Genomic DNA, 22,652 nt, shown 5'->3' with positions numbered 1-22,652 from the left:
ACCCATTGAAATTTGTACTTCTGCAAATTTTGCAACACACTCAACCATAATGTGTGCATATAACTAGGGTAAAGCATGCATATGAATGCATATATTAGTGAAAATAACACACAAAGGTGCATTATATTAGGGGAAATTGCTTTGCAAAAATATGTGTATTAGGTAGAATTTCATGCTAAAATGCTGGTAAATTTTCATGACAACCTAAAAATAAAATCTACTGGTGTTGAAATGTGGACAATTGAACTTAAGAATGGAAAAGTGAGAAACTGAGGACTCATCCAGACTTCCTGTTGTGCTGCACTTTCCGGGCACATGCCCACACTTTAACACTCTTTAAAATAATAATAAAATTGTTGTTGTTGTTGTTGTTGTTGTTGTTGTTGTTGTTGTTGTTGTTATCATTTAACATTTGTACCCTGCCCATCTGGATGGGCCTCCCCAACCATCCTGTGCGGCTCCCAACAGATTATTAAAAATATGATAAAACTTTGAACATTAGAAACTTCCCTAAACAGGGCTGCCTTCAGATGTCTTCTAAAAGTCAGATAGTTACTTATTTTCTTGACATCTGATGGGAGAGGATTCTACAGGGTGGCCGCCACTACCGACAAGGTCCTCTACCTGGTTCCCTGTAGCTTCACTTCTCGCAGTGAGGGAACCGCCAGAAGGCCATTGGAGCTGGACCTCAGTGTCCGGGTTGAACGGTGGGGCTCCAGGTGTTGTTGTTGTTGTTATTATTGTTGTTTGTCACAGTACTTTCTCTGGGAAAACCAATTTTTTACTGCTGAATTAGAGCAAATGACAATCCACAGATAATCCAATTGCTCTTTGCTCTGATTCAGTGGTAAAATATGGGGTTTCCCAGGGAAAGTGCCAGGACAAAACAAAAACAAAAAAACATTCAGACACTCAGCTTTAAATCCTGGACCTGTGCCTATAAACATGGCACAAAAGGCAGTCTGGATGAGCCATGAGAGAAAGCCTAAGGCTTGCTGATCAGAAGGTCGGCGGTTTGAATCCCTGCGACAGGGTGAGCTCCCATTGCTCGATCCCTGCTCCTGCCAACCTAGCAGTTCCAAAGCACGTCAAAGTGCAAGTAGATAAATAGATACCACTCTGGCGGGAAGGCGTTTCTGTGTGCTGCTCTAGTTCACCAGAAGCGGCTTAGTCATGCTGGCCACAAGACCCGGAAGCACCGCAACCCCAGAGTCGTCCGCAACTGGACCTAATGCAGGGGTACCTTTACCTTTACCTTTACTAAGGGTAGTGGGAATTGAATGCAGAAATGTGATGTCTGCCCAATGACAAGGCAGAGAAGAGCTTCCTATGAACCAAAGTTGGAGTGGAGTTAACTCTACTACAAGTTTTAATGGGTTGTTGTTACCTGGCAACGGCATATTGTGTATGTTCTCATCCTTCTGTATACATGGATTCAGTAGAGCAGCATTGTCATGTGGTGGGGGAGTACATTATGTCAGACTTCTGCTCCACTGTTGACATGAAATCTGTGGGGGAATGAAGAACCCTAAGCAAAACTAACAGATGACACCTACAAAGCTAGCACTCATGACATTCAGAAGTCATCAGTGACAGTTTGCATGACAACAAATCACTGGCTTCTACTTAAACATAATAAGAACTTCTTACATGTCAAAACCCATACACTTCATGCAGTTTGCAGATGAAGCCAAGCTCAAAAAGATGACTTTCTGAGAAGAAAAATTGGCATCAACTCCCATTAAGGGAGTCGAAATCAGAAATTTATTGTGGCAGAGGGGGGAGGACCACTGGAACACTTAGGCAAAGTATACAGAAGTAGCAACAAGTGTGACCTGCAAGATATATGTTTGTGTGTCAGAATATACACACCTCCTAGCAGGAGTGTTCCTGTTCATGTTGACAGCCAGCCAACTGTGCCTTCCTCACAGATATTATAAGCACATTCTCGTCCCCTTCCCTAATTTTTATTTTCCAACTCGAGCTCAACATTTTGTGGCCATTGAGGATGCTCAGACCTCGCTGGGGATTTGGGAGTGGAGAGTGGGGAGTTACCATCAGGCTTTTCAGACCTAGCATTAGCAGCCAACATGATGGGATGCTCACAGGTCTCAGGAGTTCCACTGCAATTTAGGAATGAGTTTGATACTAATGATGGTCTGTGATATTTTGTCAATCCCTCCCCACAAAGTAGCTGTACCTTATGAACAACAGGTCGTGCTCCAGGATCCCTGCAATGTCACAGAGGATACTCAGATTTCTGGCATCCCTAAAGGTATTTCCATAGGTTTCTTGTTCAGCCAGGCTGATCCTGATAGTTACTTTATCCATTTTCTCTTACTCTGCTATGAAGACTTCAGCTATCAGTGCTTTCAGTTCATGAACATTTCTCTCCAGTACATTAATTTTATCTTATGGCATGAAAGACACAATCAGTGCAGGAAAAGAAGAGGTAGGATGAGGGAGGTTTGCACAATCATTTTCTCTAAAAGCATAATAGGTGAAGTCAGACTTCCTAACTTCTGAAAGCAGAGTTTCCTGCAGTCATTGAATTGTAATGTTCTTCCCCTCCCCTTCTCTCTCTCTCTCCCCCTTACATACACTTCTTCCTAGCCAGTTAGCAGAATTTATGCTGGATTGTGCTGATGCTTTTAGACTATTTTTGTAAGTTGTAGAATACAATCAGCATTTGAAGTGTGGCCATCAATCTCTTCCCATTTTAAAAAAAAAATGCTACCACTGGTCAGCAGAATTTGCCAGTGATAAAGCTAACAAGACCTTTCTGAAATGTAATGATAACCTGTTTTCCCTCCAGGCATCCCAAACAATCAGCTTGCCATTTGTCTCCACTTGTCCTCTGATATAACTCTGGTTGTTTGTCTTGTCATCATGATCAGATTGCTGTTTGGGATTAGGGAGTAAATGGTTTCTGCATTTGTTCTGTATATAGTCTTGTCGACCAGGATTTTCCCCCCACTTTCCTTTTTACTTTAACACAGAAAACAAAATGATATGTTATCCTGGAAAATCTATAGCCCTGTTCAGGAAATTCAAGATTGTATGGAGCAATAAATATAGTCCATTACTACTACTACTACTACTACTACTACTTCTACTTCTACTACTACTACTACTACTGCATTATTTGTTGTTGTTTAGTCATTTAGTCATGCCCAACTCTTTGTGACCCCATGGACCAGAGCATGCCAGGTACTCCTGTCATCCACTGCCTCCCGCAGTGGGGGGGGGGGGGGAGAAGAACACATAAATCTATCAACTGTATGTATTTACCCTTACTGGAAGATTGGTGTTTGAACCAATTAACCAAAAGCTCCACTGAAAAAAGTAAGTGTTGAAGAAGCATTTGAAGGAAATAAGGGGAACAATTGTACAGAGGGCTTGTGAGAAACAATTTCACGCATAAGGGCAGAGTTTGTTTCATGAGACCCTAGGGGAACTGATAGAGTTGGATGGATGAAAGTAATGGGCAAATAATGTTGGGGATGTGGTTTAAGTGCAGAGAGTAAAGGGGGGCAAGACCACAGAGAGTTTGACAGAGGGAGCCTACGTACATTTTTAAGAAAGATGTCATGTGGTCAGAACAATGGGAGAGGTCCACAAGTTTTGCACGGAACTGTTGAAAAGAGGTAAGTGAGCAGATCAAGGTGAGATAATGGGAGACTAGGAAGGAAAAATGGCAGAAGGCTAATAGGACATTGGTGGTAGTTTTTGCTGAGAGAACAGAGAGCTACATTTTTGTAATAGAAGTAATGTGATTCGGTAATGGTCATAATACGGAAGCAAAAGAGAGAAAGGATACAAGCAAGGCTTCGTGCCTGATTAATGAAGTGGGTGGTGATGTTGCCAATGGTTGAAGAGAGTGAATAAGAAAATGAAAGCTTGGAAGGAAAGATTATAAATTTGGTGTTGGTCATATTGATCTTGAAATTCTGATGACACATCCATGCAGAAATGTCAGAGCAATACTTGTGGTTTTGATCACTGTTCACCTTGATCAATACATTTCAATACATTTCAGATTGGTTGTCTACTGCATAAGTATATAGGGCTTTTAAAGCAACATGACATGACATGATGGGGAGAGGGTGCATCTAATGAAACACATGCTTTGATTTTACCCTTGGTGTTCTAATGAGACACTTAACTCAAAGCCTGTTCTCCTGGCTTTGCTCCTAAACAAACGGTAACTGCTTGGCAGTCACCCAACTGTTCTTCTAATTAATTCACAATCAGGTTCCCTTTTATTCCCTTGTCCAGCTCATCACTTTTCATTTTCTGTTAATGCACTTGAGATTTAAAGAAAGGAAAAAGCCAGCAGACTCTGAAATATCTCTAGTGGGAGAGACCACACGGTTCCTGCAGTCCGTACTAGGGTTATGTCCAGTTTTGTCACAATTGCCATCTAGATATAGAAAAGGTTTTGGCCATGTTATAGAGCAGGGGTGAGGAATATCTTCCAACTACCCCTATCCACCACCACCCTGTGGCCTATTTTGATAGGTGAACAAAGCTGTCAGCCACCTGAAAGCACAATGGTGCCCGAAGTATTTCCACACACCCCCCCTATGTAGATGCTGCTTGAGGGGAACAAGTTTTGTATTGTTGGCTTGTAAGCACCAATCCCAGTCTGCTTTCTCTTAGCACTGATCAGCTGATGGGTGCTGAGATCAAGCCCACTTTAGGTAGTGAGTGGCTGCACTATGCAGTTCACCATCAGGAACTCATTTGCAGAGATGATTCCAGAGACTTGTTGTTGGTGTCAATCAGCTGACTGGTGTTGACAGCAAGTCCTGCTTGCCAGGAAGGAATCAGGAGTGTGCTAAGACTCTGATTGTTCCCTGACAGTCATGTCTATACTTGCCCCAAACCTGACATTATGTATGACACCAGGGCCATCTTAAGCGGGTCGAGCGCCCTGGCGCCGTGGTGCACGGATCGCTGCGGCGCCCCCACCCTGTTTCTTCCCATGACTGGTGGGCGGGCGCAGCGCACAGCATGGTTTCCATGCAGCACCCTCCTGCCGACCAGGCGCCCTGCGCCACCCAGCCTACCCCTAGAGCCGGCCCTGTATGACACCTGTCTAGACCCTGAGGAGCAGTTGCAGTAACAGGAGACAATTGCCCTCTGCTGTTTTATATACCCTCCCCTGACTTCTCCTGCTTGGAAGTACTGCTGCTATTCCTGCTTCAAGTTCCTCCTAGTTCTAGGGGACAGTAGGGAGGAGGATGTGGGGAGCCTCCTGACCCATCTGCAGGCTGAAAAGCCTCTTCTTCTTCTGCCACATCTAGAGCATCTTCCTCTATCTCAAACTGACCTGACACTTTCTCCCCAACCCTGTCCTGGATCCTGCCTTGCAAGCAGCATTAAACCCCATAAATTGTTGGTTCCCTCTCTCGGGTCACTCTCCTGGTCCCCTGCCCCCACCATGCACTTCAGAATCCTGTTAGTCTCTGACAACATCAGGCACTTTTTTGGGTGGGAAAACTACGTGTCATCTTAAAAGAGAAAGAGAGAGGCACTTAGATGCACTAGATATGTCACTAGTCCTGTTCTACCGGGAAACACTGGGATACACAAAGATTCCATATGAACTTCAGCTTGCCTCCGGCCAAAGGACTTACTTCTGCTATTGTTTTATTTTTATTTATTTTTGTTTGCAAAGCTTTCCTCGAACCTTTCACCTCCTGCTAATGTTACCAAATATTTGCACTCTGCAGCAATACTATTTGGTCATCCACATTCCTTCTGCCCTTGTTTCCCCTTCTATTTCCTCTTCCTTGTCAACATTAGGCTGTGAGATACAAGACTTGCCTCTTATTTTAGCCCTGAAAGCAACCATAAAGAATATGTGGAGATCAAGAATCATTAGTCCCCTAAGTTAAAAAAAATAAAAATACCTATCCCTTTAGCGTAGCCTGACTGACCTTTTGTAAAACTCCTGCCTTTGAAGACGGCAAAGAGGAAAGGGAACAGGCAATAGGAGTATATTGAAGCAGATTATTGCTCAACACAGTCTCTTCACAAAAAAAGCAGGACATAAAAAGATCATAAAAAGAGCTGGACCAGGCCAATGTGAACTGCCCTGAGACCTGGGGGTATAGGGCAGTATACAAATTTTAATCTTCTTCATCGTCATCATCATCTAGTCCAGCATCCTGTTCTCACAGTGGCCAACCAGAAGCCTGTAGGAAACCTGCAAGGAGGGTCTAAGCATGAGAGCCCTCTCCCCTCCTGGGGCTTTCAACAAACTAGTTTTCAGAAACATTACTGCTTCTAACCATGGAGGCAGGGCATGGCCATCATGGCTAGTAGGCAATGATGGCCTTAGCCTCTGTGAATTTGTCTAATCCTCTCTTAAAACCGTCCAAGTTGGCTTCCCTACACCCCACACATACACACTTGATACAGTGCAGTCTTTCCCTTCCCAAAGAGCCTGTCATCAATGGACCCTGGGGGAGACAAGAACTCAAGACTACTAGGGCATTTTCAAGGCATTTTCATAACTTATTTTTCATTGTCTTCAGGAAGCTGTTTTTTCTCCCAGGCTCAATTTTTAAGAGCTGGTGGTGACTGACTCCCCACCCACCCCCAGTTGTTACCACTTCCCCTTGTTCAGCTGCCACTTCTGAGTACAGAGCAAAGGTAACTAAAACAATTTCTATGTACTGAGCTATTCAGAGGGAAACACACATTATTTCATCACTAGCAACAACAACAACAACAACAACAACAACTTATTATTTATACCCTGCCCATGTGGCTGGGTTTCCCCAGCCACTCTGCGCGGCTTCCAACAAAACATTAAAATACATTAATTTATTGAACATTAAAAGCTTCCCTAAACAGGGCTGCCTTCAAGATGTCTCCTAAAAGTCTGGTAGTTGTTTTTCTCTTTGACATCTGGTGGGAGGGCATTCCATAGGGCAGGTGCCACTACCGAGAAGGCCCTCTGCCTGGTTCCCTGTAACTTGGCTTCTCGCAGCAAGGGAACAGCCAGAATACCCTTGGCAATGGCTCTCTCCAGGTGTTCAAGTTGAACATGTGAGATCTTAAAGGAGGGAGAGGGTTGCAGACACTTCCACAAGCCTTGCTCACAATATCCTTGCATGTACCAACTCCACTTCAACCTTCTCACGTTCAGCAGAATGGATTTTATGTGCATTCAGGTTAAGATACTAAGAATCCCCAGTGCAATTTAGAACCTTTTAATTATACAAGGTTAGAGTTGAACTTTGAAATCTAAACTTTGATTATTTGACTTTCATATTTATCCACCTTTCCCCAACTCAGGGCACTCCTAACTAAATGGTATTTCTGTTTTCCCCAGTCTTTGGGACCCTCAAAACTTTCCTCTTCATCTGACATTTTAATGGGCATTTATCTTAAAGCTCCAGCTTCTACAATAAGCTTATGCAAATAAAACTTCAGTTGATTGCTTATTAAGAAAACATTTCTTTCTAGAATAAAACTATTTCAGTAACAACTTGCTACGCTGGCATTTTGCTGTGTTTTTAAATAGTCACGACTAGAATATAATAAAAGGCAATCACAGGCACATGTTTCTCCATTATTAAAAATTAATTTAAGGCTGATTCGCCCATCTGCAGCAGAAGAAATTGCTTGCATATATTATAATTCCGCAACATTGTAGGCCATTCTGCACGTTGCTAAAAGGGCAAATGAGACAAGCAGCTGTTTTGCGGGTGCCATTACACTGTTCATCAGAGACAGGCAGAGACTACAGTTTCTTACTGAGTACACTGTACATCTGGTGACAAGTTCAGTTTGTAGCTGTGCAGTGAGTGCAATGGTCTAGCAACAGAGGTGCCTTTCTGGGAAGTTTACAATGTGGTACCCACCAGTTCAGTAGAAATGTGGCATTTCTGCCAAATCATAGGAAATACTTACTGTATGTACACCCAAAAACTTCAACCCGCAGGCCAATTTTCCCACTCGGACTCCATTTCAAAGGAACAAAGCGTACAAACCGAGCTTTCACGGAGTGCAGAAACTTATGCTGCATGACACTGTCAGCATTGGTATTCCCTTGGAAGACCTGCAAAGAAATAGAATTGGTTAAGTTATGGAATTTTTCTTTATTTAAAACATTTATCTACCATCCTTCGCCTTTGGGGAATTTCAGGATAATGTACAAGCCAACCTCATATTATTATTTTTTTTAAAAAAAAAAATACCAAGGGAGTATATTAAAAGCAAAACTAAGAAATACAGCAGATTAAAATTCCTGGGTAAAAAAGAAATATTGTGATGTAGCTGCCAGGGGAGAATATTAATAGAGGGTCTTCCACAATACAAACCCTACTAGTAACTACCAACCAGTCAATATCAGGAAAGGTCCTAGAACATATAACTAAATGGTCAGTCTGTCAGCACTAAAAAAAGGATGCTTTGATTACTAAGACCCAGCATGGGTTTCTAAAAAAAAAAAAAAGTCATGCTAATAATACATGTGAAAAGGATCTAGGGATCCCAGTAGACCACAATGCTAATACTTGTGAAAAAGATCTAGGGATCCCAGTAGACCACAAGGTCAACATGAGCCTATAGCAGGGGGCCCCAAACTAAGGCCTGGGTACCGGATGTGGCCCAATCACCTTCTAAATTCGGCCCCACGGACGGTCCAGGAATCAGCATGTTTTTACATGAGTAGAATGTGTCCTTTTATTTAAAATGCATCTCTGGGTTATTTGTGGGGCATAGGAATTCATTCATATATTTTTTTCAAAATATAGTCTGGCCCCCCATAAGGTCTGAGGGACAGTGGACCGGCCCCCTGCTGAAAAAGTTTGCTGACCTCTGGCCTATAGTGTGACATACAGTAGCAGCAAAAGAAGCTAATGCTATTCTAGGCTGCATCAACAGAAGTATAGTGTCCCAATCAATGAAAGCAATAGTACCGCTCTAGTCTGCCTTGGTCACCTGGAGTACTGTCACAATTTCTGTGAACCACAATTTAAGAAGGATTTTGACAAGCTAGAACATGTGCAGACAAAGGGTCTAGAAACCAAGCCTTGTGAAGAATTGTTGAAGGAGCTGGGTATCTGTAGCCTGGAAGAGAGGAGACTGAGAGGAGATATGACAGCTGTCTTTAAACATCTAAAGGGCTGTCACAAGGAAGGTGGAGCAAACTTGCTTTCTCCTGCTCCGGAGGGTAGCACTTGATCCAATAGCTTCAAGTTACAAGAAAGGAGATTCTGTCTAAACACCAGGAAGAACTTTTTGACAGTAATAACTTTTGTGTGGAATGGAATCACTCAGAATGTGATGAACTCTTCTTCCTTAGAGGTTTTTAAGCAGAGGTTGGGTGGTGATCTGTCATGGATGCTTTTGTTGTGATTCTTGCATTGCAGAGGCTTAGACTAGATGACTCTCAGGATCCCTTCCAACTCTACAATTATATGGTTCTGTGATTGCTTCATTTGTAAGTTGCATAATATGGCTAGGCTACATATTACCTAAAATTGAAGATGGCAGGTAGATAGACTTATGCCTATAGCAATAGTCTCAAGGTAATATATAGTCTTGCCTCACACAATAGTTGTGCTCACAAGCTGTAAAAATCTAGGATGCTGTTCATTTAGCTACACTTTAACCTGTTAATATCAGAATCCATTAAAAGTGTTTGTGCTGCTGTATAAAACATTTTTGTCTTTAAACTGGGATTAATGTGTGTCTGCAGTGATGCTGATAGGAAACAGACTATCTCCTCCTCAATTCCTCAACCTTTGGCAAAGCATCTGCAAAAAGCAGAAAGAATGCTGCAGCTACAGATGAGGGGAGAAAAGGTTCTCTTGGGGGGGGGGGAGACTGTCCACTCATCAAGGCATAATAAATTAAGTAGCAGCATCAGGCACTGGCTGATGTGTCTATCTCACTTGATAGCACAAGCCCCAGGACGCCAAAGTCATGGCATCTTCCCAGATATGCACAAGCTGGCTACCATAATGACTAGGGCGATTATCATCCCTCTCACTTTATTAGGCAGGTAATGGGACAGGTCTGAACTGTAAATGGAAGGAAGGAGAGTTGGCACACCAACATGAATGGTGCGTCAACAGACTGGAGGTTAACTGCTTTCCCAGGGAGTTATTTCAAGCGGCTGCTAATGCTTCTTCTCCTGCCAAAGTCACAGAGGTGAGCTGAACCGAAGGAAAAGGAAAGACTAGGGAGGTGCAGGTGCCCACATCACAGATTTTTTTATATATTTTTAATTTGCACTGTTACATTCCTAATGCAAGAAAGTGCGGAGGCATAACTCTGCCCACTGCCTTCCACTGAACAAACAAGCCACTTCACACCCACTAATTGTGGCTGAAATGCTGCACGTGAAAAGTGTACTTAATTCCAATGAGATTTAGTGCATATGCAAAATTCTACGATTCATTTGACTATGATGGGATCATTGACTTTAAGAAGCAGGCTTACCAAACTCTTTGCACCTTGTGTAAGTAGTATATTTGGTTTATTACTTCATATCTTACAGCTATATAACTGTAAGACAAAGCTGGCTACAGGTTCAGGGTTTTAAAGGCAGAATGGTGACACCCTGAGTTCAGAATCACTTTCCCAGCAGGGCTGGATTGATGCTGATAAAGATTATCCTAAGCTGCAGCATAGGTATTGGACAGGGTGGGATGGGGTGTGGAAAGGCAGGTAGGAAGGATAAATAATTTCTGAGCTCAAATTCTTATCTTTTATTTTTTTTAAAAAACAACAACACTAAGTGCCTAGAAGGTTTAGAAAAAGTTAAAAAAGAAAAATGCATTTTTTTCCCTTGCAAATCTTGCAATTTCTGCAAAATGAGCTAACCTGGCTGCTCTGTGCTTATAGTCATTGAGTGAATTCAGAGCAGTGATTGATGATGAGTGGGCACCAGGAATCCTTAATGCTGACAGTCATGATCTGTCATCTACCTAAGTACAAAAGTCTGGGATTTCTTGGGACTTCTTATCATCCAAGCAAGTCACATTGCTTAATTCTGAACATTGCTGCCTTGCCTTTTCTTCACCTCTAATGTTGCTATAGGCCTATCCCTCTGACACTCAGGCCCTGGTAGGGGCCAGTTTGAAGAGTTCCTAAGTTGATCTGACCCTGAAAAGGTGCCTCACCCAGCCATGATGACAACAAGTAGGATGAACAGAGGCAAAGGACACAACTCATGTAACTTTCATATTTGTGTAGAAGAGTGAAATTTTTCATGCTAGCAGGTCAAGATGTTCCCCTTCTTAAAAAGCAAGCTATTCCTGCTTAAGTTACACCTGCTTTTAAACTTTAGTTTTATCATACAGGATAATCCTAAAAACAGAGGTGGGGAACCTCACGCCCAGGGACCAATTGTAATCATCCAAGCTTCTCTACCCAGTGGCGTAGCAAGGTCAGGTGGTGCCCAGTGCGAAAAACTTCTTGCAACCCCCACCCCCACCACATTGATCCCCCCTGCAAAAATAGTTTGACTTTCTTTCATATATATTTTTTTGGGGGGGGCAGAGTTGTTGAGCTTTTTGGGGGAAGCCAAAGTGGTTGGGCTTTTTTTGTGGAGATTGTGTGCCTTGCAACAAGGCAGGCAAACTGTTTTGGCAGTGGGAAGCCTGTGTGCATGCCTAAACCACACCGTCTCACACAGATGTTGACTGCCGCACAGCATTTTGTCACCCCTCTCAGAGGTGACACCCAGGGCGAACCACACCCACCACCCTCTGCCCCGTCTCTACCTTTCCCTTAGGACTCTCTCCAAACCACACAACTTCTTCAGCCACACCCTTTTTTTCTATGCCTCATACCTCATTGGCTTCACTTCCCATTCTCCATTTGGCTCTGTCCCTGCCAGCAATTGGCATGTGGCTCTGAAATCTTACTTGGAAGAGAATGTGTCCTGCATGCTGTTAATGGTCCCCATCTCTAAGATGTAGGATCCTGGGCCTCTGGCCATTCTACAGAAATGTATGTGAAACAAGAAAGAGATGTATGGACTGGGGGGGGGGTATGGAAATTAAGTATGCCCAAAGCTATGTGCTGTCTTCCTGCAGCTATGTTCCTCGCAGCTTTAGGGATAATTCTTGATCTTTGGAGACATCGTCCCTGGGAATATTGCTCCTTGACATTTTATATACATTCTTATAGGGAACAAAAAAAAATATCCTTCCGGTAGCACTTTAGAGACCAACTACGTTTGTCATAGGTATGAGCTTTCATGTGCATGCACACTTCTTCAGATACCAGATGGATGCACATGAAAGCTCATACCAATGACAAACTTAGTTGGTCTCTAACGTGCTACTGGAATGAATTTTTTGTTTGTTTGTTTCAACTATGTCAGACCAACACGGCTACCTACCAGTAACTATTCTTATAGGGCTGTGAGAAAGAATGTGCCAAATTATCTAATCTACACTAAAATGAAAATAGTCTCTTTCCTCCTACCCAAATTCTGTCAAAAATACCATGCAATACAGATAATGTAATTAAAACCACAGCAATCCACCACTAAATAGCATTGGATAACAAGCTTAGTATATCATTTCTTTTTAAAAAAAACAACAACACTTTTTTGTTTGGAAAGCTTGCCAAATATATGTAGCTGTTAAATTAGTTAATTAGGTTGTTTATTTGGAGCCATACATATAGGTCTGGCCATTTTAAAAAACATAAGCAGAGAAAATGGAGTATTTTCCCCAGTTGACAAGGTTACACTAAGATACTACCCTCCATCTCAATGTGTTTTGATTACATTATTCACTCAAGCAGAAACACCCATTATGAGCTGCTAAATAACACAAGTTCTCTGCTTCAAATCCCAAGCGAAATACTAACAATAGAAGTGTTTGCTGCAAAGCAAATTCTCTTTAGCACCACCAAAGTTTGTAATACTCATATGAAAGAATTATTATTTTTTATTTGTCATGATACCCAGGCATCAATGGCATGACCACAGATTTAGACTGAAATTCCAGAATGTACTTTGCTGGAAGTGAACTGTATTGAAATCAATGGAACATGGTTTCAGGCAATCATGGCTGAGAGCACTTTGTGTGATCTCAGAGCGCAACTCAGATCAAGCAGAATATTCCACCTTGACTTGGTGGTCCATACAGCTAGGCTTCTCAGCTGGCTTCATCTCTTACTTTGAGTTTACAAACTAGCAGGGCAGGTGCTTAGTTGGAGACAGACATTCAACCTTTGCTTAGTAGTTGAGCATCTGATTTGAGTACAGAGAGTCTCAGGTTCAATCCCTGACATCTTCAGGTAGAGTGGGTAGGGTCTGCTGTCTGAGACCCCAGAAAGCCACTGTCAACACTACTGAGCTAAATAGATTGACCAATGGCCTGACTTGGTTTAAAACAGCTTCCTATATTAAAGGACTGGACTCAGGCTATTCTCAATCTAGGTCTGGCCTATTGTAATACATTAAACATCCCATTCACCTTTACCAGCAACATTTGTGCCATCAGTGCCTTAAGAATGGTCAGAGCACACACAATATTTAGGGCGATCATTCAATCAAGCCATAGGTTCAGTGGCCATGTGAAGAGACACAGCAAATTCTTTGGAGACTGGTTAGCCCAGGATCTTCCAGAAGAACTCTTAAGTTCATTCATAGGTATTCACAAAGGGTGCCTTACACAGTTGCCAAAAACATGACATCAGTAGCATAGCTAGTATGTTAGTGGGGCTGGTGGTGGAGCACTATCAGGAACCCCTTAACACATTTTTTGGAGCTAAGAGAACTATTTGAGTGCCCCCAACTTATTGTTACATTGTGTAAACAAGACAAGGTAGGTCTCTGTCTATACATGAACTTTGTGCAAGCCAATTGTATTCTTAAGAATGCAGTGAATATGTTTAGTGTCTAGCATTGGAGAGCAATGCTTAAAGCCTTTGCATATTAGTCTCATCAGTAAGAGGTTAACCAGCTACCACTGTATTTCTTATTCCTTTTAAATTAATTGGCCAGCTTTGTCCAATGAGATGACCCCAGGGAGATCTCTCTTATTCCACACTATAGTGAATTCAAATGAGAGAGAAAAAAATGATTTCATTATCTTACTGCATTTTCACAGGTAACAGTATGATAGCACCTCTAGTCAGACCTGTAAAGTAACACCATAGCAGTGAATATGGGGTAGAAGGGTCAAACTGATATTTCCCCCAGGAGAATCCATCTCTACTTAATGAGCTAAAATCCTTGGCATTCCAAATTCTCTTTAAGAAAAGTGAATTATAATGAAGTGCTTATGAAATATTTTGACCCCAGAATAAATCTCATTTTCACCTTATATATGTTCAATGGGGGGGGGGGACAATAAGAAGGTGTGTTTTGGACGTCCATGGACGGGGGTACATCCAAAGACCCCTCTGTTCATTCCCACCACCTTCCTCTTCCTTTGCACAAGTGGCCACAACCACTGGGATGTTCAATTCCCAGCTTTTATTAGGGATTAAGGCAGTGTTACAGCACACTCTTCCTCACCCCCAACAATGACAAAGATGCCTCTCTCTGTGCATTAAGGCAGCCTTCCTGGATTCAGAGACGATGCCCCACAACAGTGAACCAGTGGTCCCACTCAAGAGCACCTTGGTACAGAATGAATAGTCCAACGGTTCCTTCCAGCAACTTTACGTCAACCTTCTTGCAGGAGTTTAAAATATATTGCTCTTCCCTTCCAGAAACATCCCTCCTCCCTGGGTGTTGAGGCAACAGAGTCCACTCAATAAGGTCTAAGTCCCAGGCAGTGCTTTTGCAGCCCTTCAGGGACTCAGGAGGACTTCCTGTTACGTGGGAGGGAACTGCCACATGGATGAGCCTGAGTTAGAAGTTGTTTGTGTTATAACAAATACCATAAGCAATAAAATCCTGTGTTAAGTACATTGTATGACATTAAAGACTGAAGTACTCCTATTTAAGATAGCATGTGGGCACAATATCTTCTCCAGATTCTTTTCCTCTTGAATTATTTTAAGCTTTCTTGCTTCCTTCCATCTGCACAGTTTTAATTACGTAACCGCCAGGCATCAACACAAAACCTTGCAAGGTGCCTATTGATGCCCCTCAAAAGCTGAATTTTTAACAACAGGAAGCTGTGTAGAAGTTTCCAGACAATTTTTTTTAAAAAAATGAGAAATATCCATTTCTCATTATGCTCCTAAGCGTAAATGAGAGTGGGAGACATGTGAAGTGGGATCAACAAATGACATTTGGCTAACGGAAAAAAAGAGAAGCAGGTAGAACACAACACTTTCAGGAGGCGTTAGAAAAGCTGTCTTCAGCATTTCTGCAGGTAATAATCTCAGCAAAAGCTCCCTTGAAATATGACTGTGTGGATATTACCACTTTAAGATGGTTGTATTTTACTGTGTAAACCAAGAGAGACTCTCAGCTGGAGCCGAGTTTACAGAATACACAGTCACTTACATGCTTTCTCTCCATACAATACTTATAACTTGTTTTAATAGTTATAAATCATTGCAAATAGGTTTTAGATATCGACAAGTAGGACCACCAACAAAATGCTGCAGTATACCCCCCCCCCAAAAAAACCTTGTGCTCAGTTCCTCTTTACACTGGATGCCAGGATTAGAAACTCTCCCCCTTCAGTTGGGAAGAGAGAAGAGATGCAAAAACCATACCTCTGTGAGTGAGTGTGGTGGTGGTGGTGGGGTGATATAGGTTCTTTTCAGCACACAGATAGGGTTACTGATGAGGTAACGTCATAGCTGCCAAGTTATCCCCTTTTTAAAGGGATTTTCCCTTATGCTGAATAGGCTTCCTCGCGAGAAAAGGGAAAACTTGGCAGCTATGGGTAACGTATGTACACTATTCTGTTGTCCCCACAGTAGCCATTTTGTGTTATGCCCCATACCCATGACGGCCATTTTATGACTGGTGCCCACATAACTTTCCCAATATTCCGAATGTACCCACTGGCCCCAAAAGGTTGATGACTCCTGAGGCTGAAGCAAGCCAATTCACTCTTTTTCTTTCATTTTATGTCCCCACCACCACCACCAACACTCACAATCATGTGGCTTCTAGTTACCACTGAGAATACTAAGTCCTAGAAACTTCTAGAAATGTCAGGGGTCCCCTGAATATTTTGGTAACTCCCTCTTGTTTTGACTCAGTTCCTGCTGGTTATTCAGAGTAGACAGGTCCAAAAGATCCATTAATTTCAATAGGTCTACTCTGGGTAAAACTTAGTTGAAGACCATTCTAAGTTTGTTATTAGAATGAGAGCGTTACAAATGTTTGTTTTCTGCAAGTTGTTTTCTGCAACTTGGATTCTGAGATCCAAGGATCTTGGGTCTTTAGCAAAATATGATTCCATGGCATTGTCAAATGGATAGCTGATATAAGTCCAACACAGGTTAGAGTAATTGCACTGAGTATCAAGGAAAGTTGGAATGGAGAAAAAGTTTGCAGGAGAAATATCGACAAATGAAACCAGCTGGGACAGCTCATTTTTCCAGTACTCTTCACTGTATTCAAATATCCAGTAGATAACTGAAAAAGATTTAGATTAGAATTTGATCTCTTTATGAAATCAAGTGTAGCTACAAAGGCAGAAAGGGAGGTTATGTGTCTTTTCCAAAGTGTTAAAATTATGTATGGTGTGAAGAAAGCAGATAAATAACAGTTTTTTCTCCATCTCTCATTACACTAAAGATTACCAATACTAATTGATCGAGGGGGGCACGATTGGACTTACTGGAACTCCAGAATGACCACAGGGAAGAAGGAAAAATTAAGCAGAGAAGAGAAGAAGCTCAGGGGTCTGATATGGAGGCCTGGATGGCAAAAGACTGTAAACAGGGGGTGGGGTGAAGGGAAAGTGAAGTTGTGATTGTAAGGATGGGTTAATAGGACTATAACTGGACTGCTGACTATGGAACTTGCTGGATTGGTGGGGTGGAGCCAGTACTCGGGGGGGGGGTGTAAGGTTAGTTTGGGAATAATTATAGGTTTAAAAAGTGAATTGATTCTGGAAAAAGGTGAAAATATGGAGGCCTATAGAGGGGTAAAAATTAGGCACGGGAAGAAAAAATGGGAGTTTGATTTCTCAGTGATTGGACAATAGGCGAAAATGATAATAGTTAGTTTAAAAGTGGTACAAGATATAAAGGTGTATGTTATAAAATATGAACTATGAAACTGTTGAAGATGATAAATAAGGGAGGAAAACCGGGGAAGGGGGGAGGGTGGGGAAGCCCACAAAATATGGTTTAACAATTATGAATTTAACAATTATGATGAATTTTTTTTTGTCTTTTTTCCTTTTTGTCTTTTTTTTCTTCTCTTTTTTCTCTTTTTCTCTTTTTGTATTTTCTTTTTTTTTTTGGTATGACAATAGATGGTTGGATGGATGAACTCCTGCGTACTGCCCTGGTTCACTGGAGCTCCCTGGTGGCAGGGGGGGGCTTCGGGGGCAGGGGAGGGGGAGGAGGACAGAAACCCAATCATAAAATGGACCACTTCTGACTGTTCACCTGCGTGGGATACTTCTGTGGCAGGGGAGGACCCATGGAGGGGGGTGGGAAGAAGGTGGAAAAGGTGTATATGTATGTACCATCTTTTGTAATTTGTAAAATCAATAAAAATTATGTTTAAAAAAAAAAAAATACCAATACTAATTGATCTATGCCATTGTTGCACTGTGATTCCACCCTAACCATGACCCCCAACTTGACAACCGCTGATGCAAAGCTAAAAATAAAGGAGGAAGGTCGCTTTCAAACATGAGTTTTCTCACAATCTCCTATTGGCATGAGACCACAGGACTCCACTGACTAACACTCCAAATGAAACTCAGGGAAGTTACCTAGTTTTAAAAATCATATAAAATCAACTCCAGTTTCCTCCATTCCAACGCTATTTTTCCCTTGAAAAGGGACTTCAGGAAGTGCCCAGAGGCACTTTGCTGAGCTGATTGTTGTCCAAGCCTAATCCCATCATCAGACCCACCCAGGTGACAGACGATGCAAAGGCAGGACCTTATTGTTCTTTTCCTGTGGATACTCAAGAAGTTCCTCCCGGTACTTATCACACATTTACTTTTGCCCTGAACCATTACCCTTATGTTAATCTTGTTTACCAGTACAGTGGAACCTCGGTTTATGAACACCTCGGTTTATGAATTTTCGGTTTATGAACGCCGCGGACCCATCTGGAACGGATTAATTCACTTTCCATTACTTTTAATGGGAAAGTTCGCTTCAGTTTATGAACGCTTCAGTTTATGAACAGACTTCCGGAACCAATTACACCCATGTTTCAGTTTATGAACGCTTCAGTTTAAGTACTTCGCGGACCCGTCTGGAATGGATTAATCCACTTTCCATTACTTTCAATGGAAAAGTTCGCTTCAGTTTATGAACGGTTACTCTGCGGACTGTCTGGAACGGATTAATCCACTTTCCATTACTTTCAATGGGAAAGTTCGCTTCAGTTTATGAACGCTTCAGTTTATGAACAGACTTCCGGAACCAATTGTGTTCATAAACCGAGGTACCACTGTATGTTAATATTGTATGTACCTCCCCTTTTCTGACATTTAGCCATGTAACTATGATGTAGGAATGATGCTTTGGAAATGTATTCTGGGATTTAGGTGGGAAGTTTTAAAAGTTCTTGCAACCCTGTTCCCGCTGTTCAGTCTTGGCTTGAACTTGCTGCGCAGTAATAAACTTTGCTATTTTGCTCCGGATGGTGGCTGGACTCATTCCTTTTCATTCCGCAGTGGACCGGGCTCATGCCCGATGAGTTGGGTGGCAGAGTAGCATCACACCCAGATTTTCTGTAACATATACCACTTTTCATATTAAAGATGTGTACCCTCCTTTGAGCCCCAGCCAATCAAACCTCATTAGGTCATGCTACCGTGGGGAGCGATTCACTGGTAGATCACACTGACCTGGACAGATAATGTGGACAGATAATATGGGGAAAGGCAGTCTCAGAGATAACCCAATCCCAAACTCTCTAGAGGTCTAAAAACCAACACCTTAACCTTGGCTAATCAGCAGCCATTGCAGATTCTCACCTGAAGGAAGCCTCACATAGCTGCATCATCCTGCGCTATCAGTGGCTCCCAGTCATCCAGTTATAAAATTGCCAACAATAGCTTAGCCAGAGCTGGAAGTAAGTTCTCCTTGTCACCTAGGTCACTAGAGCTTCCATTGACAAAGACAGACCCAAGAGCAACCAAACTTGCCTTTTGAGAGAGACTACAACCACATTCTGAATTCCCTGTTCCCAGACCCAGGAATTCCCCACTCACAGTGCCTGTCTTATCAGGATTCGACTTCAGTTTATTTTGCACCCCTTTGCACAGGCAAATCAAAGAGGTAGCCTTGGTTTGTAGGTCTGAGCAATGGAGCTATGCCTCTCCATTATTCCTGTTTTATGCAGAGCACCTATGTTTTTGTAGTTACCCGAGAAATTAAATCACAATTAATAGCCTCTCCCTATTCAACTAGTTGTTGATGATAACATAGATGCTGCTTTTGTCACTGAAGAGGACCATTTTGTTATGTTATCAAATTGCCATGCATCAAACAAGGATTCACACCTAGAATCCATTTGACGCTGTGCTTTTCTCAAGACCCCTAAACTTCCATCACCCACAGCCATCTCTTAGCATTTAAATCAATATGTTTTGTGCTCTCTCTCTGCCCCCCCCCAATCTCTCTCCCCTGTACTTAAAACTAACAAGTGAGGGAGAGTGGGGAAGTGTGATTTTTAACAGGATGTTGATTTCTATTTTGAGCTTCCCCCACCCCCGCCAATTTGAAGGGAAGCCAAAGCAAACCTTAGGAATGCAGAATGATTCACACTAGGGATCTTTACAACAAGAACAACATGATGCAGACAATCTGGGGGGGGGGGACTTCCAGTCTGTGGGCCAGGCATTTTCAGGGAAGCCACATCCACCTGCCCTTTACCTGATGCCATACATGATATTGGAGTGAGCAAATAAGGGCAGGGCTTTAAAGGAACAACCAGGAGCTGAAAGTGGACTCCTGGTTATTCATTTGCTGTAGCAAGGCACGCTGTTAGCTGCCCATCAGCTGATAGGCAGTAGGAGTGTGCAGGGGCGTGGCCAGGATCAAAACTAGGGGGGGGGAGCCATGGTCGTTCAGGGGCGGAGCCAAGGCACGGAAGGGGAGGGGCCACAAAGTGGGCGGGGCTAAAGGGCCAGTGGGCCTGATGACATCGTGGCGGTGGCAGCAGCGGCCACCTTGTGCTTCTGGGGCTGGTAGCGTTGGCGGCTACCCTGCTTGGCTGGAGAGGACGGGAGGGTCGGGCAGGCGAGAGGGGGTGGCAGGGCGGGCGAGGGCGGGGCAAGGCATGGACGCAGCCACGACGGCTCCGAGGCGTTGCTGCATATCAGCATAATATTTCAACCATGGTTCAAGCCCCACCTTAGGAAAAAAATCCTGCATTGCAGCGGGTTGGACTAGATGACCCTTGTGGTCCCTTCCGACTGCAATTCTACGATTCTATTGATATATTACCATACCATATGCATCGTTCTGCTTTCTTGAATTGTCCTACTCCTAGGCATAGCAGCCAACTCCTAGAGGCCTAGGTGCCTCCCCCCCCCCCAATTACTGGTAAATACCATATTTGATAGAGTCATCCCCCCATGTTGATGGGCTTTCTATGTGGGGCTTATCTGCCTCCCCCCGTATTTTATTAAGGATGGAAGAGGGAGGGAAGGAAGGAAGAAATAGAGAGAGGGATAACTCATATTTGTGGGTGTCTCTGGGTGACGCTGTGATGCTGGAACTCTGCATGTACAGGAGCCTTGTAAGCAGCTTTCTCTCTGCTTGATTTACAGCAGGCACGTCCAACAGGTAGATTGTGATCTACCAGTAGATCACTGGATGTCTGTGGTAGATCACTGGTAGGTCACTGGCCCCCCTAAAAAAAGCTCACCCAAAATTTTCCTCCTCCCTCAAAAAAGTTGAACTATGACCTGAAGCCCTAAACAAAAATGGGCCTCCCTCCTAAAAGAAGCTCAACAAGTTTGACCTAAACCCAAAAAACAGGGCTTCCCTTCCTTTAAAAAAAACTCAACAGCTTTGACCTGAACCCCCCAAAAGGGGGTAGATCACCCCCAGTTTTAAACTCTCAGTAGATCAGAGTCTCTTGGGAGGTGGCCACCCCTGATTTACAGTATACAGATGCAGGAGGAGGGGCAGACTGGAACACCAATGCTTTTTATAAACATCACTGTGTCTGTCAAAGCTACAGCCCCCCCTTTCTTATTCACTTCTTTTTAGCCTTGCAGAGCCACCTTAGTCAAATTGAATCCTCTGAGTCTGCACCCTCATTAAATCGCCAATAGAACTCTTAATGCTCCTGAATGCTCATTAACAACTCCCACTTAAGAACAATAGGGTGAAATGGTCAGCTATCGAATCTTGCCTGGGGATATATGCTCCATTGTCTTAACTGCTTAACTACTGGTAGCCACTTTGCTTTATTTATTTGATGTGTTTTTGTTACTGCTGTGTCCCCCCCCCCCAGCAAGCGGAGACTTAGCTGCTCTTGCTAAAGCAAAGCCCTTTCCACTTCAGTTTTTGGAGGGGAAAAGTGCTGGTTATGGTCTGTAAAATACATTAATTTTTTTGCTTCTAGGGGGGGGCAGCTGCCCCCTCCTGCCCCCCCGCCTACGCCCATGGGAGTGTGCCTTGCTCAAAGAGGGGGGGGGGAAATGGTTCCCATTGAATGGAAAGTGCTTCTCCGTCCCACCTCTGATTTTTTTTTAAAGCTGCCCCATGTGTCTTCTTTCTGCTACTAACATAGGAGATAGAAAGGAGCCCCTTCCTGCCCCATGGAATGCTTGCAAAACTTTCTGCTGTCCTCTTTGTGCTCTCCTTTGCTCCTCTGGAATAAAAAACCCTTCCAATCTGCAACACAGGAAAGTTTAAAGGGGGGTTGCAGGACAGGCATGGGGGTGGTTGATTTTCTGTTCCCCATTCCCCATTCCCCTGTTGTCACCACTGCTGCTGTCAGAAAGAGGAGAAAGAAACCAACATTTTCAAATGATCAGGAGGGAGAACAAATGCAGGAATGCCAGCTGGCCACATTTCGATGTATGCAAAGAAATACATTTTGCCATCTAAAAATGGAGCCTGCAAGGTCCTCTAAAGTTACCTATCTGCACCACTACTGAAGGGTGCCTAACAGAGTCTTCCTAAGATGGTAATGCTGAACTATTCTACAGAGCGCATACAGATTTGTGAAGTGGGAAGTGACATATGGTATAATTTGGAAGGGCTTACTGGAAGGCAGTGAAATTGTGAGCTAGTGATAGATAGAGGAGTTGGGGGATCTTTCATCAATGCCAGGCTAACAGCTTTGTAGGCAAAGTGGCCCCACTGAGAAGCAAAACTATCTCAGCATACTCAGCTGAACCCAGATGTTTACAGAACTACAAAATTTTTTTAAAAGATGCCCACAAAAATCTGTGCCTGTATACACTCATGTGGCAGAGGAAAGTACCGTAATCTGCAGGGATGAGTCAGTTTCAGTCAAGCACTCCTCCCCCCACCCCCTGAATGAACCTGGAGATTACCAGAGTCTGACTGACCATGGCTTGGCTCTCCCT

General features: G+C 43.1%; 1 protein-coding gene across 2 annotated transcripts in view; it reads right to left on the bottom strand.

Annotated features, from left to right (window-relative positions):
* CNTNAP5 (contactin associated protein family member 5) overlaps window positions 1-22,652 on the bottom strand; it is a 308,410-nt gene that overhangs the window by 180,682 nt on the left and 105,076 nt on the right. For both annotated transcript variants that reach the window (XM_088662417.1, XM_035128546.3), the window contains exon 4: window positions 7,930-8,077. In XM_088662417.1, coding sequence (XP_088518543.1) covers window positions 7,930-8,077 — 148 coding nt within the window. The remainder of the gene's footprint in view (window positions 1-7,929; window positions 8,078-22,652) is intronic.

Source organism: Zootoca vivipara, chromosome 1 (assembly GCF_965207765.1).
Source record: "Zootoca vivipara chromosome 1, rZooViv2.hap1.1, whole genome shotgun sequence".
Taxonomy (NCBI): Eukaryota; Metazoa; Chordata; class Lepidosauria; order Squamata; family Lacertidae; genus Zootoca; species Zootoca vivipara.
Note: the sequence above shows the minus strand (reverse complement) of the source record. Positions and strands in the feature narration are given on the sequence as shown.